Source organism: Prinia subflava, chromosome 17, assembly GCF_021018805.1.
Source record: "Prinia subflava isolate CZ2003 ecotype Zambia chromosome 17, Cam_Psub_1.2, whole genome shotgun sequence".
Classification (NCBI taxonomy): Eukaryota; Metazoa; Chordata; class Aves; order Passeriformes; family Cisticolidae; genus Prinia; species Prinia subflava.
Window position 1 is genome coordinate 13,677,229 of NC_086263.1, and position 15,171 is coordinate 13,692,399.

The 15,171-nt window shown below is 48.2% G+C and overlaps 1 protein-coding gene and 1 long non-coding RNA gene across 3 annotated transcripts in view; one reads left to right on the plus strand and one right to left on the minus strand.

Annotated features, from left to right (window-relative positions):
• Positions 1-3,086: 3,086 nt before the first annotated feature.
• Positions 3,087-13,577, minus strand: LOC134559734 (uncharacterized). Its single transcript, XR_010082576.1, has 4 exons — positions 12,062-13,577; positions 10,207-11,057; positions 9,031-9,136; positions 3,087-6,962 (listed from the first exon to the last, which is right to left on the minus strand). It is a non-coding gene; the product is annotated as an uncharacterized LOC134559734 (long non-coding RNA).
• The window catches only part of USP22 (ubiquitin specific peptidase 22), an 89,454-nt gene continuing 85,533 nt past the window's right edge, over positions 11,251-15,171 (plus strand). For both annotated transcript variants that reach the window (XM_063414811.1, XM_063414812.1), the window contains exon 1: positions 11,251-11,994. In XM_063414811.1, the coding sequence (XP_063270881.1) occupies positions 11,869-11,994 (126 nt within the window). In that variant the 5' untranslated portion in view covers positions 11,251-11,868. The remainder of the gene's footprint in view (positions 11,995-15,171) is intronic.

Below are 15,171 nucleotides of genomic sequence, written 5' to 3' on the forward strand. Positions count from 1 at the left end.
GATATCCGCAGTTCTTTCTGCACAGAATTTCCTAATTTTTCTTCCCCAGTCTCCATTCCTGCCCCTTTTTCTGTGCTTTAACACCACGGGGGACACTTAATGATGCTGGATATCGAACGAGGCTAATCTGTGGTACTGCAGCCTCCAAGCGCCCACCAGCCCGCCGGGCTCCCGGGCTTTGGGGTTTGAAGTGTGGATCAGTGCTGCTGGGCTGTGGCAGAGAATTGAATTCTTTCCGTGTTTTCTATTCCCATAAGGAAAAGGCTTCAAAGAGCAGGTCCCCTCCCCCTCACTGCTGGTGAAGGGCATTTAGGGAAGCTGGGAAAGAAATCCAGCCCTGACAGACGCATTTATTTAACAAACCACCGCCTTTCCCTACCTTAGCAGAAGACTGGGTGTTTTTTAAAAAGGTGATTGCTGCTTTTATATCTATCTTTGTATTCAGGAGATGGTTACCTAGCCAAGGTCATTGCTGCTGCATGCCTGAATCGAGCAGCGAGCCATCCTCGTCTTCTTGAACGAGCACTGCTTTCAGTGGAGCTCTCCCAAGGAAAAAAAATAGGAATTAGGCTTGGATCTGGCCAGCGCAGGGTCCCAAGCTGCTGCCGGGCAGAGAAAGCCACAGGAAGAGCGTCCCCTTTTCCAACGGCAGCAGAGGAGATGAATGAAGCTGTAATCAAACATTTCCTGTGCAGACATGCAGGGGCTGGGCTGGGCTGTGACAGCCTGTTCCCGGCACTCCAATCCGGCACACACAGCGAGAACCAGGGGCTGGGCCCCCGCCACGTTTCCCTGAGGCTGTCGCCTCCCTGGGGACGGTCCCTGCAGCCTGGATGTCCCCAGCGCCTCGGTGCCAGGCTGCTGTGGCAGTGCCCGCGGGCATCCCGGGTTCATCGCGCTCAGCTCCCGCCCCGTGCGGTTCGGCGAACGCCGGTGGATGGGGCTGGGGCTGGGTGGGTGCTCTGAGCCCACGCTCACAGCGACAGCCCGAGATGTCGCTCCTGTCCCCGGCACCGCACCAGTCACGGGCCCGGGTGTGAGTTGGGCTCGGTGATCCTTGCGGTCCCTCGCAGCTCCGAATATCCCGGGATTCTGTGCCTGCACGTGTGTGCTGGCCAGGCCGGTGCCCGCAGCATCCCGCTCCTCCTCACACGCGATGTCCCCACAGCAGGGACACGGCGATGCCGGACTGCAGCGTGACACAAAGCTCCTCTCGGCACCGCGAGCTGACACGGATTTATTGCTCTGTATTCCCCTGTCTCAGCGTCCCTCTGCACATGCATTTGTTCATCATTATCAGGATGTTGGTGCTGACTAAACCCTGACCCTGCATCATAGAAATTCGCCCAGAACTGCGGGGCTCGGGCTCGCACGGGGCGTGAGAAGGGGGGACAGGGCAGTTCCTCACTCCATTCCATCTCCCAGTCCCTCCTCGCTGACAGGGAATTGCATCACTGGGACGTGCAGATTGTTTTTTGTTTTCCCCCTGAAATGTGCTTGTTTTATTGTTTTCCTCCGATGGAATTTGCCAGCGTGTCCCAAATTACGTGGTTCTGAAATTTAAAAGCAACATACCTGTGTGGGGGAGAGAATGAGTGGTTTTCAGTGTGCAAGCTGGCTCTTCCTTCCCTCCTCCCTGCTCCCCACATCCCCATGTGCTATGGAGCCAGCTGCTCCCGGAATAGTTTGGGAATGAAATGTCACCATTTGAAACTGGTGAGTCACACTTTTGGGAGGAGGGGAGGAGAGAATCTGAAATCTTGCCGTGTGGCAGAGCGTCTCCTGGTGAGTACAGAGAGATTTTTAAAACCACAGACTCCCTGATGATGGAATTGAGGGGCTTTGAACAGAGACTGCTGGGTGTGTCCACGCTGCTTTTTTTTGCAGAAGGATCTCAAAATCCTCTGCAAGCTTGAATTTTCTTCTCCACCATGCCCACTGCAGCTGGTGCTGGTGCCTGGGTTGTATCTGTCTGACAAACACACCTCCAGTGACTCTCTTAATTAAGTCTCCCGCACTGCTGCGAGGTGTGTAATTACAGCGAGACCTGACTTAAGCATCCACTCGAGGGACTAACAAAAAGAATTCTTTACCAGAGCAGGGAGGACCAGAACTTTACTGAATAATTTTTTAAAAAAATATATTTTAGGGGAAGTTTATTAAACAAAGGAGGGTAATTATTCTGGTTTTATTTTCTCCCAAAATTAGGATGATGCCTTTAATATACTGAGCATTAACATAATCAGCTTTTCTTTTCCTACCACAAAGATACTTGAGAAATTCTGTCTTTTAACAGAGATTACTATAAAAACGTGTCAATTAGTGAAATTGGTGGTGATTATCTTGCAAAATGAACTGCTGCTTATCAGAAGCTCGGCAGTTCAGGACTGCAGTTTTAGGGTGCTATAAACACCCATTTTCAGCACTCGACCTGGCAGCTTGGCCTCCCAGGCACCAAGAACGGTGTGGAGGCAGCTGTAACACCAATGGTGCCTCCCAAAGAGCTGCAGCAGTTCCAGGGGGGTGGATTTTGGCTGTCAGAGGTCTCAGTGCTGCCCCTGAGGGGGCAGCTGGGCTGTGCATCCCCCACAGACAGCCCAGGGTATTAATCCAGCAATTATTTCAGGTTCCATTGCTATTCCGAGCGCTGTGGTGACACGGAGAGGAGAGGACGTGCCACCCATCCTGCAGCCCCAGTGATCTCCAGCTGAAGGACAGGGAGAAGCTGGAAATAGTAATATCAGAAACAGCCCCCAGAGGGGCTGCCAACCCTCAGGTCCCACCTTCAGTGGCATTTGTGAGTAAAACTCCTAAATTGCTCTCCAAGCTTGCAGCAAACTTGGTGGGGATTTTGCAAGCACAAGGCCCTGGAGGGTTTGGTGCCATCTCTGTTTTATTTGGAAGACTGAGCTCGGAGCAAGATTTTATGAAGTCTGCATTTCTATCTCAAATTCTAGATAGCGTTAACTAGAAACCCACATCCTCCACTGTCACTGGATTTGGCAGAAGTCAGCTCTGGCTGCAGAAATTTGCTGCTGAGACTCAGATTTTCTTTAATACAAAATAAAACAACCTCAGAGACAGCCTTGGAAAGTCAAATCCGGGTGCTATTCCACGTGCATTTTCTCAGCAGAAAAGCCTGTTTATTCTTTTAAGTGTATCACTGTTGCTCTTTTTTCTTAACTCAGACTGTCACAGTGATTTTGTGCTGCGGGGCTCCAACCAGCAACGCTGCAGGAGCTGAAAGTTGCAGCAGCAATGCAGAAGTGATCCAAGGAACCAGGTCAGAAAAGGGAACCCCTCTGGGTACCTGCTGCACCCTCAGGTGTGAACTTGGAGCTATTCCAAACCAGTAACTCCTAAGGGATGGGAATGCCAGGGGATCATCAGTTCTGAGGCATAATCACAGCATTTTAGTGTTTGATATTGTCTTACCTCTGTTCTAGCACAGGTGTCTGCCTGGTGGGTTTAGCTCCCCAGATTCCTGATGGGGATTCCCTTCAGCCTGTAGCTTCCTGCAGATAACTGCCATGATAATGCTGGGAATGATCAGTGTAAATACTCCCTATGGAAAAGCAGCTTGTTTCTCAGAATGAGGTTATTGTCCTTTCAAATAAAGTAACAAAAGACAAATTTACTGAGTATACAACTCGCTAAGCACTGCCTGTTTCAGACACGTGATGATTTCTTTAAAACTTGATGGATTTTTGCCCAAATTAAAGGATTTTGTCTCATCACCTACAGTGGGATTTCCCAGTGGGCCTGAGACAACACATGCTCAGCCTCCTGGACCCTGGCTAAACTGATACATAATGTGTGGAAGCCTTCCCAACAGGAACAAGCAACTCTAGAAGGCCAAGATTACCACTGATCTGGTTTTGGGGGGAAAAAATAAAAAAAAAATAAAAAGACAACTCTAATGACGTTCATTAGCAAAGCATTGTCAGAACACAATAGAAGAACAGACAAAAGCCAGTCCTGATTCTGTGGTATTTCCTAAAGGGCTCCCTCTGGCACACGACTATTCCCTGCCAATCCTTCTGTATTGTTTTTGATAATGAATAGAAGCTGAACAGATGATTGTTGTATTGTCCACTAAGTGATTCATTTACATTAAATAGTGCTCCAAAAGTAGGCTTTGGGTGGACTTTTTAGTCTCTTCAGTTATTTATTTATACAGTTTAATTACTGTCTTTTAACTCTCCACTGTAATAATTATTTCCTGATTGCTTCAGCTAAATTACTCCTCTCAAGTCAGTGGCCCAACAAGCCCTGACATGAGAAGCAGCATCCATGCATTTTCAAAGGTGCTTAATTTTGAATGACCACCTCCAGGGAAGTGCTCCTGATTTGGGAAGGTGAGCTTCTTGAGCAGGTTCCTGGTGCCTGGCACTGAATGAAGCAGAAACTTTGCTGGATAAACCATCACAGTTCCATGAATTTCCATGTTAACCTCTCAACTCCTGCTATATTTTCACCAAGGTGCTTGATTAACCCAGGGCTTCCATTGCAATTTCAGACTTTTCTTACAGAGCTAAATAGGTTTGGTTTGGTTTGGTTTATAGATGTGACAGATGCCCTGTGCTGAAGGACAAGTTGTTAGAGGAGAACTTCAGTGTGAGAAGATATTTAGCCCCAAATCCACATCTAGGGCTGCAAGATCACTATTTTGGATGTTCTAAGGGGAGTGGGAGAATGACTCTGAAGGGCTCTTTGACAGCTGAAGGATTTGAGAAAATCAACACTCCAGGCCTTTTCATCTCCAGTTCTCTGAGAAGCTGCATCACTTTGCTGAGTGGCAGCAGTTACAGCTCAAATTCCCTGATTTTGTGGTTATTTTCTCTTCCCTATTCCATGTACAAGGCAAGGAAGCAGCGATGCAGAGAGAGGAAAGGAACAGTCCAACAGTGTTGAGTTGTCCATGTAAAGTGGACTCAGTTTAAAACTCCCAGGGCAGAGCAAGGCAGCCTTTGCAGGCTGACATTTCCTCAGCCCCCTCTCCTTCCTTTTGGGAACAACAGACTTGCCAGCCCTGTGCCAAAGAAAGAACAGAAGCTTGTTTTGAAGAGTTTAGATGCCTGTACCTGCCAAAATGAGGCAAGATTGACTTTTTGCAACCAGTTTTCCTACCAACTCCTCAGCCAAATGAACACAGAGGACAAGAACATTCCAGTTCCACTGTAGCCTTCCAGCTCCTTGCCATTCTCTACTGCTCTGTCTACAGAATCTGGGCAGAAGCCACTGTGTGACTACCTAAGTTTTAGGTTTCTGTTTGTGTCACGTTTTTGTTACCCTGCTTGAGAAGCTGCCTTTACCTGGCCTGTGATTAAAGCAAACTACCCACCCTCAGGATCTCCCTGAGTTCAGCCTTCATCTGGGATATGGGGAACCATCATAAACCCAGATGAGACTCAGAAATAAAACCATCCCTCCCTCTGCATAAACCCACAAAGCAGTGCCAGGGTTTCCCCTGCTGGCTCCCACTTTAACCCTGCAGGTTTCTCTCCCTGAGCTGCTGCTCTCCCAGGGGCCTGGATCGCTCTGTGCTCAGTGGCAGCCATGGAATCAAACACTGCATTAGCAGCCCCGTAATAGCCGTGCTCAGTGGAACCCAGCTCCCTTCATTAATCCAGAAAATGAGAGTTGTTTTCGTACATTTGAGAAGCGAATTATTTAAGTGCTGGGAATTAAGGCTCATCAGATGCTGGTGAGTGAGTTTGGTTTTGCATCCCAGGGGATGGAAGGAGACCAAGGGAAGCTGGTTTTGCACAGGTGAGCAGTACAGCAACTCACCAGTACTAGAGCTGGGAACAGATCCCTCTCTACCTGATCCCTCTCTTTGCACATCCCTCTTCTTCCAGACATCATCCAATGACTCAGAGAAGCTGTGGATGCCCAGAGAAGTTATGAATGCCCCATCTCTGGAAGTGTTCAAGGCCAGGCTGGATGGGGCTTGAAGCAACTTGGTCTAGTGGGAAGTGTCTGTGCCCACAGCATGGAGCTGGAATTGGACAATCTTTAATGTCTCTTCCAATCAAAACTATTCTGTGATCCTGTGATTCTTCACATTCAAACAGATTTTTAATCACCAGTGATCAAATAATTTTATATATAGGGGTTTTTTTTCCTACCAGGAAAAGGTGTGCCCTACTTGAGGTTGACCTAACCTTTATATTTTGCAATAAATCAACATTGCCTTGTTTCAGGTGGGTTTTTAGAACAAGAAATGAGCTCACACCATTTGTTCTCCTATAATCAGTTGTCCTTCAGCCTTACTTTTGACCACCATACTCAGAGAAGGGTGTAGACAGAAATGCTGCTCCGTGACCTAACAAGAGACCTTCCAGTGCCTCAGGAAACAAAAGATGAACTGGGTGAAAGCCCCCCTTGTCTGTGAGAAACCACAGATGAGGCCAGATCTGCTGTTCTAAACAAAGTTTTTACAACAGAATGACTTACAACAGTAGATGGGTGCTTTTGACATTCTTCCCAGAAAGTGACAGAAAATCTATTGATGCTATTGCCAAAAACTATAGGCTAAGGAACAGGGACTTGGTTCCTGGGTGTCACTGGATGGATCCCCTCTTCATTACAAGCAGCTTGACAAGAACAAATGGTTCATTTTTTATGGAGGTAGCCAATGTCCCATGTTGTCTTCAGAGACTGAGGGAGCAAACTGCTCTGTGTGTTCACTTGAAGCCAGATGTTAAAGTATTGTCTGGATGTAATTGGCTTGACAAATAGCAGGAGTGACATTTTAGCTCCATTCAAGTCAGTGGCAAAATTCCTGTTGAGTTCAGCTGGGGCCAAGATTTCACCCTCTGACAGTGCTGACGGGAAATCTAACGAGTGATCTTCAGAAAAATAAGCATAGGCATTGTGTTTTTCTAGGACTATTTCCAATCCATGGGCCATGAATCCTTGGAGTTTTGTGCACTGCTTTGAAGAGGGCTGCAAAAGATCTCAAAGACAAGGAATTTTTGTCAGTACCTTTATATTTGCTGTACAGGGGGCCATGATTCCAAGAGAGAATGTCAAGGGTTGATTACCAAATTCAAAGCCAGCTTGACCCACTGAAATCCACCTATCTGTGCAGTCCTTGGTGTGACAATCATCTTTCTGCAGGATCCACTCAGCTGAACCAATCCTTTATCATGGAATGTTAAATGTGGATTCAAGAAACTGCTCTGTGTCCTATGCTAAGACTGAGCCATGTGGAAATCTCTGTTCTGGCACCTACCAGGTGCCATTACCAGAGGACTGGGATGAAAATAAGGCTTTTCAGAGATGCTGGTATAGCTGGGGCTTTACAGTCCATTTGGTTTTATAGCAAAGTCAGTATTCCATCCCCAAGATAAAGGACAGGTACCAGTGTTTCCCTACAGACCTTGAGGTGTCTGAGGTAACTCAGCAGAACTTTGTAGGGATTCAGAAGCAATCAGCTTCAGGCAGAATCACACAGTGGATTCTGCCTGTGATATCTCCAGAGCTTTAAGCCCTGCAGCCAGACATACAACCTCATCTGCTTTAAAGCCTTTGGATTAAGCAACAGCAGTACTACTTGGATGGAAGTTTACAATGTTTGGATGACAAAAGGCTTGAGCTCAGGGGAAAAGAAAATTCCTGAAGATTAAAAATAAGGTAATTTTTCAGAGGTATAAGTGTTCCTTTTAGGCTTTAAAATATTTTTTCTATGTGTGTTTTGGTAAGCAGAGTTGTTCTGTAGGTTCTTTCCTTTTAGAATGTGGAAGAACTCGTATTTTTTAGAGTGCCTGAAAAAATGCAGGAGAGGTACTGAGCAATCTCCACGTATTCTGTATTGGTTATTAGCACAGAGAGCCCTTGTGCTTGCAGGAGGAAAGCTCCTGAACATCCCCCTTCAAATCCATTTGTGGAGCCAGGGGCTTCAGCCTCCTGCAGGTCCAAACACAGGCCAGCTCCACCTGTAATCCAGGGGGAATCCTACCCAAATCCTTGATGCTGCTCACACACAACTGAAGGGAAAGGTTCCTGTTTACCTGAGAACTAAATTGGACATTTTAACACATCTCATGGCAAAGCATGCCCAAGTGAGGAGGTAACAGTTGATTCATGGCTATCCAGAGGAGTCTACAAGTGCCACCTCGGGATGACATGGATAGAAGAGGCAGTTACTTTGCTTTTCCATGTGAAGATGCTGCTTCTCCCCAGCTGAGCTATCATGGAATGCAGACGACTCTCTGGAGGAAGACTTTGCTGCACATTTGCAGTGTGTTTTAGCTACTATCAACATTTATATTCCACTGGCATTTGAGGGTAAGCACTAATTAGCATAATCATCAATGCTTTAAAATTAAAAATTCTTCCAAGAGACACAGGAGGGATTGAAACTGTTTCCTTCCCCCAGAGGCAAATCTTTTCCCAAGCTATCTGCTGCACCAAAAGGTTTTATTCCAGAAACATTCCCAAGCTATGCCCAAGAGTAAATTAAATTACAGCAAACTTGTAAACTCATGTGTTTGTGTTTGTGTGTGTGTGTGCAGCAAGCAGGCCCTGATTTGACAATTACCACCTGACAAAATGTTGTCACTATTTTCCACTCCTATTTTGTTTTGGCTGCTGCTCTGTGCTGTTGTGTCACCTTTAGTGTGTGGGCTGCAACAATCAAGATTTGTATTTGTAGAGCTGGAAGTTTTTATACTTCATAGGAAAGATTCTGGTGTCTTCACAAGACAGAAAGCAAAGGGTTTAATGATGTGTGTAGTTTTGCCTCAAGCCCCCCCAAATCATGAGCTGGCCTTGAAAAATCTCAAAAGCCACTGTTTTCCACACTGTTCCAAAGCGGAGTTTTACTCTGCTTCCAATTTACCACAACAACCCCAAGCTGAATCTCTAACCCAAATAAACCCCTTTTATGGAGAGTAAGGTGCCAAGGAAACCTTGGAGGAACTTTATGTTTGAAAGGTAACATCTGTACTTTGGAAATGTCCCCTAGGAGTTGATCTTTATATTCCTACACTGCTGCCTTTGGGCAGTGACAGTGGGTCTCACCAGGTGTGGTCCAGGATAGGTGTCCTCCACGTGGGTTCTTTGTGGCTCCTCACATCCTCAGCAGGGCCAGAAACCTCCAAGACAGGAGGAAATTGTGCTCATTGTTCTGGAAGTGGCCAGAGAGAAAGAACAGTTATTTTTCCAAAAAATGTAGCTGTTTCTTAAAACAATCTTGTTTAAACTCACAATTCTTGTTATTTCTGCATAAGACATCACACCCTACAGGGACTAAACACAGAGACTTTGCAAGACAGAGTGGCATAGAAATCTCAGTGAAAATTGTCTGCAGGACATTGAACATATGTATTGTCTCTTTGCTATCCTGTTTTTGCAGCGAGATGGACTTAAATTTCATTGGCAGAAATTCTCTCTTTTATCTTTATCTCCTGTTTTCATGTGGTAGCCATGGAGAAAAGCCCCAGATTAGTAACAGTAGATTGGTGCAGAATAAGAATAACTTTCTGCTTGTATTTAGACTGTAGCAATATCAGGGGCTTTGTTTAATTGGAAATATTCAGAGAATAATTATTAGATGCTGTTAGTACACTAATCACCCATCCTGTTCCCTTCTATGCACCTTGAGCTGGAAATCCTTAATTTGCCTCTTTTCTGAGGGATGTTTAGGTGGTTTTCACAGAGGAGGGCCTGGCTCTCTCTGACTCCTGCTTTTGCAAACTGGTTAATTCTCCTGGAAGTTGGGTTAACACAGGAAGGATGTGCAGCATGGATTGCTGTTCCCTTCCCAAGAGGTGTAGGCTGCACTGTGATGACTTAATAGGTCTAATAATTACACAGGGTCAGAGAGAGGGTACAGCCTCCCTCCAGATTCCACTCATAATCTTCTGAAACATTCAGTGCAATTTGTGTACACAGCAGGATAATCGGGCCCTCTCCTGGCTCTTGGCACGGTTTTTTCCACCTGTGGGGCAATTCCAGGTTTATCACTGGAGCATAATCCCCAGACTGCACAGAAGGAGGATTTCTGGGAGAGGCTGGAAAGGAGTGTGAGCCAGGAGATGCAACAATTACAGGTGTCCCACGCAGGACTTTTCACAGACAGCAGGTCCTGCTGCTGCCTCAGCCTGGGGACACAAACCCAGCTCTTTTCTTAGCCCTACTTTGCCACCAACCCTTCTAGCTATATACAAATCATAAACTAAGTTTCCTACTACCCACCTTGCTTTCCTTTTAAAGCAGCAGCACCTCTGGAGGAAATAAAGTCCTCGGGTGATTTTCACAATTTGTTGTATTTATTTCTTGCAAGCTGCAGCAGCAGGTTAGGAAGTTGGACACTATGAAAAATCTGCAAGGTGAAGATTTCAAGGTTACCGCTCCCAAGGAATGTGATTAGCACACACTGAAAAATGGGATTGGTGAAATAATGTGGCATTTCACCACTTGTTTCCTTGTTACAGTGTTCAAAACCTCCAGTCTCTCTCTTCAGAAACCACAGCACAATTCCCATCTTTTCCCTCCTGCCTCACTCCATTATGTATATGTATATATATGTATGCCTCCAATCCTATAGTGTGTGTGGCATACAAGCTGTAAACTATGTACATTTCAACATTTTTCACTGTCTTCCCATTTCCTTGTATAGGAAAAAGCTGAAATAACACCAGTTCTGGTTATACACCGCTTTTGTTTCTTCCCTATGGAAACACCAGGATGCAGGCTGGCGGTATGGAGGGACCATATATGGTCCTGGGGGCCCGTCGGAGCGTGGCGCGGAGCTTCTCCCGGGAGCCCGGCGATCCCGCTCCCCTCAGGAGATCCCTCTTCCCTCAGGAAACCACTGAGGGAACGGCGAGAGCGGGACCAGCGGATGTGACAGCAGCGCAGGCTGCTCTGGGAGGAACCGCCCCATCGCGGCCACCGCCAATCGGCTCTTCGCTTGCAACGTGACTGATGTCCACCCTAACCAATCATACCGCCGCTCCCACCACATCACCCCGCCTCTTAGCTCAGTTGGCCAGAAAACCTGTCAATCGTCCGGGATGTCCCGCCTCTTTCCGGCGGGGGAAATGCTAGGTAGGAAGGGTGGAGGGGGAAAGAAGAAAGGGAAAGGAACCAATGAGACACTAGATTGGGTAGATTGACAGATAGGCTGACCAATTGTCACGCTCCTTTGCCCCGCCGCCCGCGAGGGAGGGAGCGGCGGGGCAGAGGGGGCGCTCCTCCCGCACCTTCCCCGTTGGTCTATCCCACTCCGGGCCGGGCGGGCTGGGTTGAGTGAGCGGCTCGGACCATTGCTCGCGGCGGGCGGGGGGGGCGCGGGCGAGGCGGAGGAGGAAGGAGCCGGCGAAGGAGGCGGGGGGGCGGTTTAAAGGGACAAGAGCCGTGCGGGCGCCGGCGGGGGAAGCCGGAGCGGCGGCGGGCGGGGACTCGCCCCTTTCCCCACACACGCCCGCTCGCACCGCGGCCGGGGTCGCCGCCGCCAGCGCCCCCATCCCCTCCCTTCCCCTCCGCCCGCCGCTTCTACAGCGGCCTCTATGAGGTAGAAGGGAGCGGCGGCCACTCCGGGGGCGGCAGCGGCCGCTACAGCCGCCGCCTCCTCCTTCTCCTCGCCTCAGAGCGCCCCATCTTTGTGTGTGCGGGAGAAGGGCGGGAGGGAGTGCGCGCTGCCCGCCCGCCGCGCTTTGTTCGGAGCCGGGGGGCCGTGGCGGAGCCCCGGCTCTATGTGCCAGCGGCTCCCCGGCGGCGGCGGCGTGAGGGGCCGGAGCCCCTGAGGGCGGGGGGGCCCCGGCCCGTGTCGGTGCTGCGGGGCGGGGGAAGGGGCCGGCTCGCTGCCCGCCGGCCCGGCCCGTGTGCGGGCGGATTGATGTGGGGGGGTCTGACATGAGTCCGCCGGCGGCCGGGTGCTGCCATGTGACCGGCTTCAAGGTGGAGAACTGGAAGCAGAACCTGCGGGCGATTTACCAGTGCTTCGTGTGGAGCGGCTCGGCCGAGACCAGGAAGCGCAAGGTACCGGGGGCGGCTCGCATCCACCCCCCTTCCCTTCCCTCCCTCCTTCCCTCCCTCCCCGACCTACCCACCGCCGCCTCGGGGAGGGGACGGGTCCGGTCCCCCTCTAGCCCTCCCTCCTTCCCTCCCCACGGGGCAGGTGGGCCCGAGCTCCCGCACGCGGTCCTGGTGGGAGGGAGGAGGAAGCGCTCGGTGCCTCCGGGATGGCGAGGGGGGGCACCGGGATGGAGGAGGGAACCAGCCCCGGCGGGGCCTCCCTCCCTGCCACCTGCCCCGGCGGCTTTTCCGCAGCGGGGCTGTTCCGCAGCGCCGCCGCTTCCTCCTCCTCCTCCTCCTCCTCCCGGAGGTTTCCCGGAATACCGGGGGGAGGGGAGGCCCGGGGCACCGGGCACGTCCGGCCTGTGGCGGAGCTTTGTGGAGCCCCGCGGGGCCGCGCCCGAGCCCGGGGGGCTGCGCGGAGCACAATGGCTGGGAGCGGGTCCCGGCGCCGGGGGCTGCGGCTCGCTCGGTTCTATGTGTGCTTTTGCTTAAAAAAAAAACCAAAAAAACCCAAAAAACTGCTCGTGCTGATAATCCCCTTGGAAAAGGGGATTCCTGTTCTGGTGAGCCGGGGGGGAAGGAACTGGCTCAGCCTGGAGTACAGGCAAGGGCAGGAGGGGTTTGCTGTGGGAGCTGTTGGCGCCTGGGAAAAATCCCTGTAAACCAGGCAAAAAGCAGGAAGAGTGCTTTTCCCCACCTATCTCCTACAATAACATCCTTACGCATGTTTCTGGAGGGCTTCTCTCTGCGCTGTGCAACTAATTACTGTTTTTCTCTAGAATCAACTAGTTTTTACTTCAAAGTGACTTGGCAGATTTCTGTCAGTCGTCGCATTGGTGACTGAGGAGGGGGAAGGCAGCAGCTACACGGAGCAAAACTTTGGGGTTTGGGACAGCACGGATTGTGTTTTTGTTGGAACAACCCATTGAAAACTTTCTGATCCCTGTGCTTTGCATTAAGCTGCTCAGCTTATTATTTGTAACAGAACTAGAGCATGAAGGATGGACTTTAAGGGTGAGGTGCCACACCATTTTTCTGTGTTCAGTTCGTGTTCTCAGCATAATCCAAATTCCCAATTCTTTTACCTAAAGAGGAAAAATGGAATCTGCGAAGAAATACATTTTAAATGTATTTAATTACTTGACAGCCCTGCAAAGTATAGCCAGACTTGTTCTAAATATCTTACAATTCCGTACAGCTCAATATTATGAAGTGTATTAGTGAAAATCTGGGTTTATGTAGTCTACAGCATGTTAAAATACAAATTGGGGTGTAGTAGGTGGTGCTTTCAGCTTAAATGGAGAAAAAAACGTATATGTGCTGTGGAAGAAAAAAATGGCAAGTGAGGTATGAAGATGTCTCAGACAAATATAAAGCAAGTACTATGTGGAAGAATGAAAATAAAATTTCATTAGCAACATTACCTTTTTCTAAATATGGAGCATCCTGTGTAACATGCATACCTCTTGTGTGCTGCAACAGCTTTTTCCTTCTGAAATCTAATGTAGGGATGTGCTCATCATTGCCTGAGAAAACAGCTGGAAATACAGAATATTCCATTGTAATCAATCTGTTCTCACTTCCTCTTTGCAGAGCCAGCCTCATAAAGCAGAACAGGATTGTTTCAAAATTATCTGTCAGCTCAGGGAAAACACCAGTTTTCCTAATACACGCTAAAAATGCCTTCCTCCCCCCCTTTTTTTTTAAGCAGGTTGCCAATATGAAAACAGTTAGGTTTCTGAATCCAGCCCGCCTGAAATATGTGGGTGTACATGATCAATATCTACATTTTGGGTAGATTCAGTTCCCTGTCTATGTTCATAAAGATTGAAGAAAGTCTATAATTGATAGTTATGATACTTTATTCACCCCTTATGTATATGCACATGAGAACTTCTTCCATGGAATTTTATTTCACTGAAATTCCCTGTCCATATGTATGCCTTACAGTTTTACATATAAAATTAGAAAAATGGTGTTTTCTGTTTGATGGCATATTTATAATCTAATAACTAGAAATTAAAATTACCTAGATAGTCCATATAACTGAAAAACAGTCCTTTGTCCTTTAATAGTTTACATGCACATATATTATATGTATGTATATATTATGTGTATCTATATATATTCTAGGAGCAAGCTGCGACTGCACCTTTTGGTGAAGATTCCTCATAATCCTAATCATCAAAATGATGAGGCTAAATTAAAGGTTTATTAGCAAGTGATATTCTTTTTATTGCATGATCAAGGACAGTCACATTATATGTTTATCACAGGAAACATTCCATATATATAATTGATCTTTATGGAAGGCACTGGGCAATTTAACTGTTGTTCAGATGAAGGTAGGTGTAAAAATGCCTTGGCTGTTGGTGCCAGTCAGACATAAATGGTTCTGGTTCTAGAATGATAACTACTATCCCTCCTAAGCCTGTCTTAAAAATCCAGGGAGCAGTGGGAACTGCAGGGGGCAGAAAGGGTCCGTTCTCCTGCTGTACCTACACTCTGTTCTGCCTTGGCAGACCATTTTAGTGCTGTGCTATTCGGTTTTAATACACACCTTTTCTGTGAATAAGCTTTTACGAGCTCCAGCTCGCGGTTCAGTTTGCTTTACAGCCAGTGCTTCGAGCAGAATGGCTCTAAAGCCTGGTTTATAGTGGGAAAGCTGTCTCCTGAACATATATTTCAATCCTCAGTCAGAACCAAGAGGTAATTATGTACGTGTCTTTGTAGGCGCTGGGATTCTGGTGAAGATTTTCAGAGTGTGTTTGCTCCCGAAGCCTTGGCTATGCCAGGATTTGAGCTGTCATCACGGTGCATTGTTGTATCCACATGGAGGAGGGAGGCTGTGACTTGCCTCATCTCACTGCATCTTGGCCAAACTCAAGTGCAGCACTCGTACAAGCTGTTCTAGGCACGGGGCTTGCCGTGGTGTAATTGTGTTGCTGGTGGTGAAGCCTAAGGAAAGACAAAACTGTCATGCTGGAGAATGGAATGGGAGAAGAGGGAGAGGGAGAAATCCAAACGCTGACTCTTCAAATTGTTACTGTGATTAAAAGTTGGAGTGAGGTTTTAGGGCTCAAGCTGTGTGTAAAGTGACCCCAAATGAGGGTGGACTGTCTCCTTGTTGGGACTTTG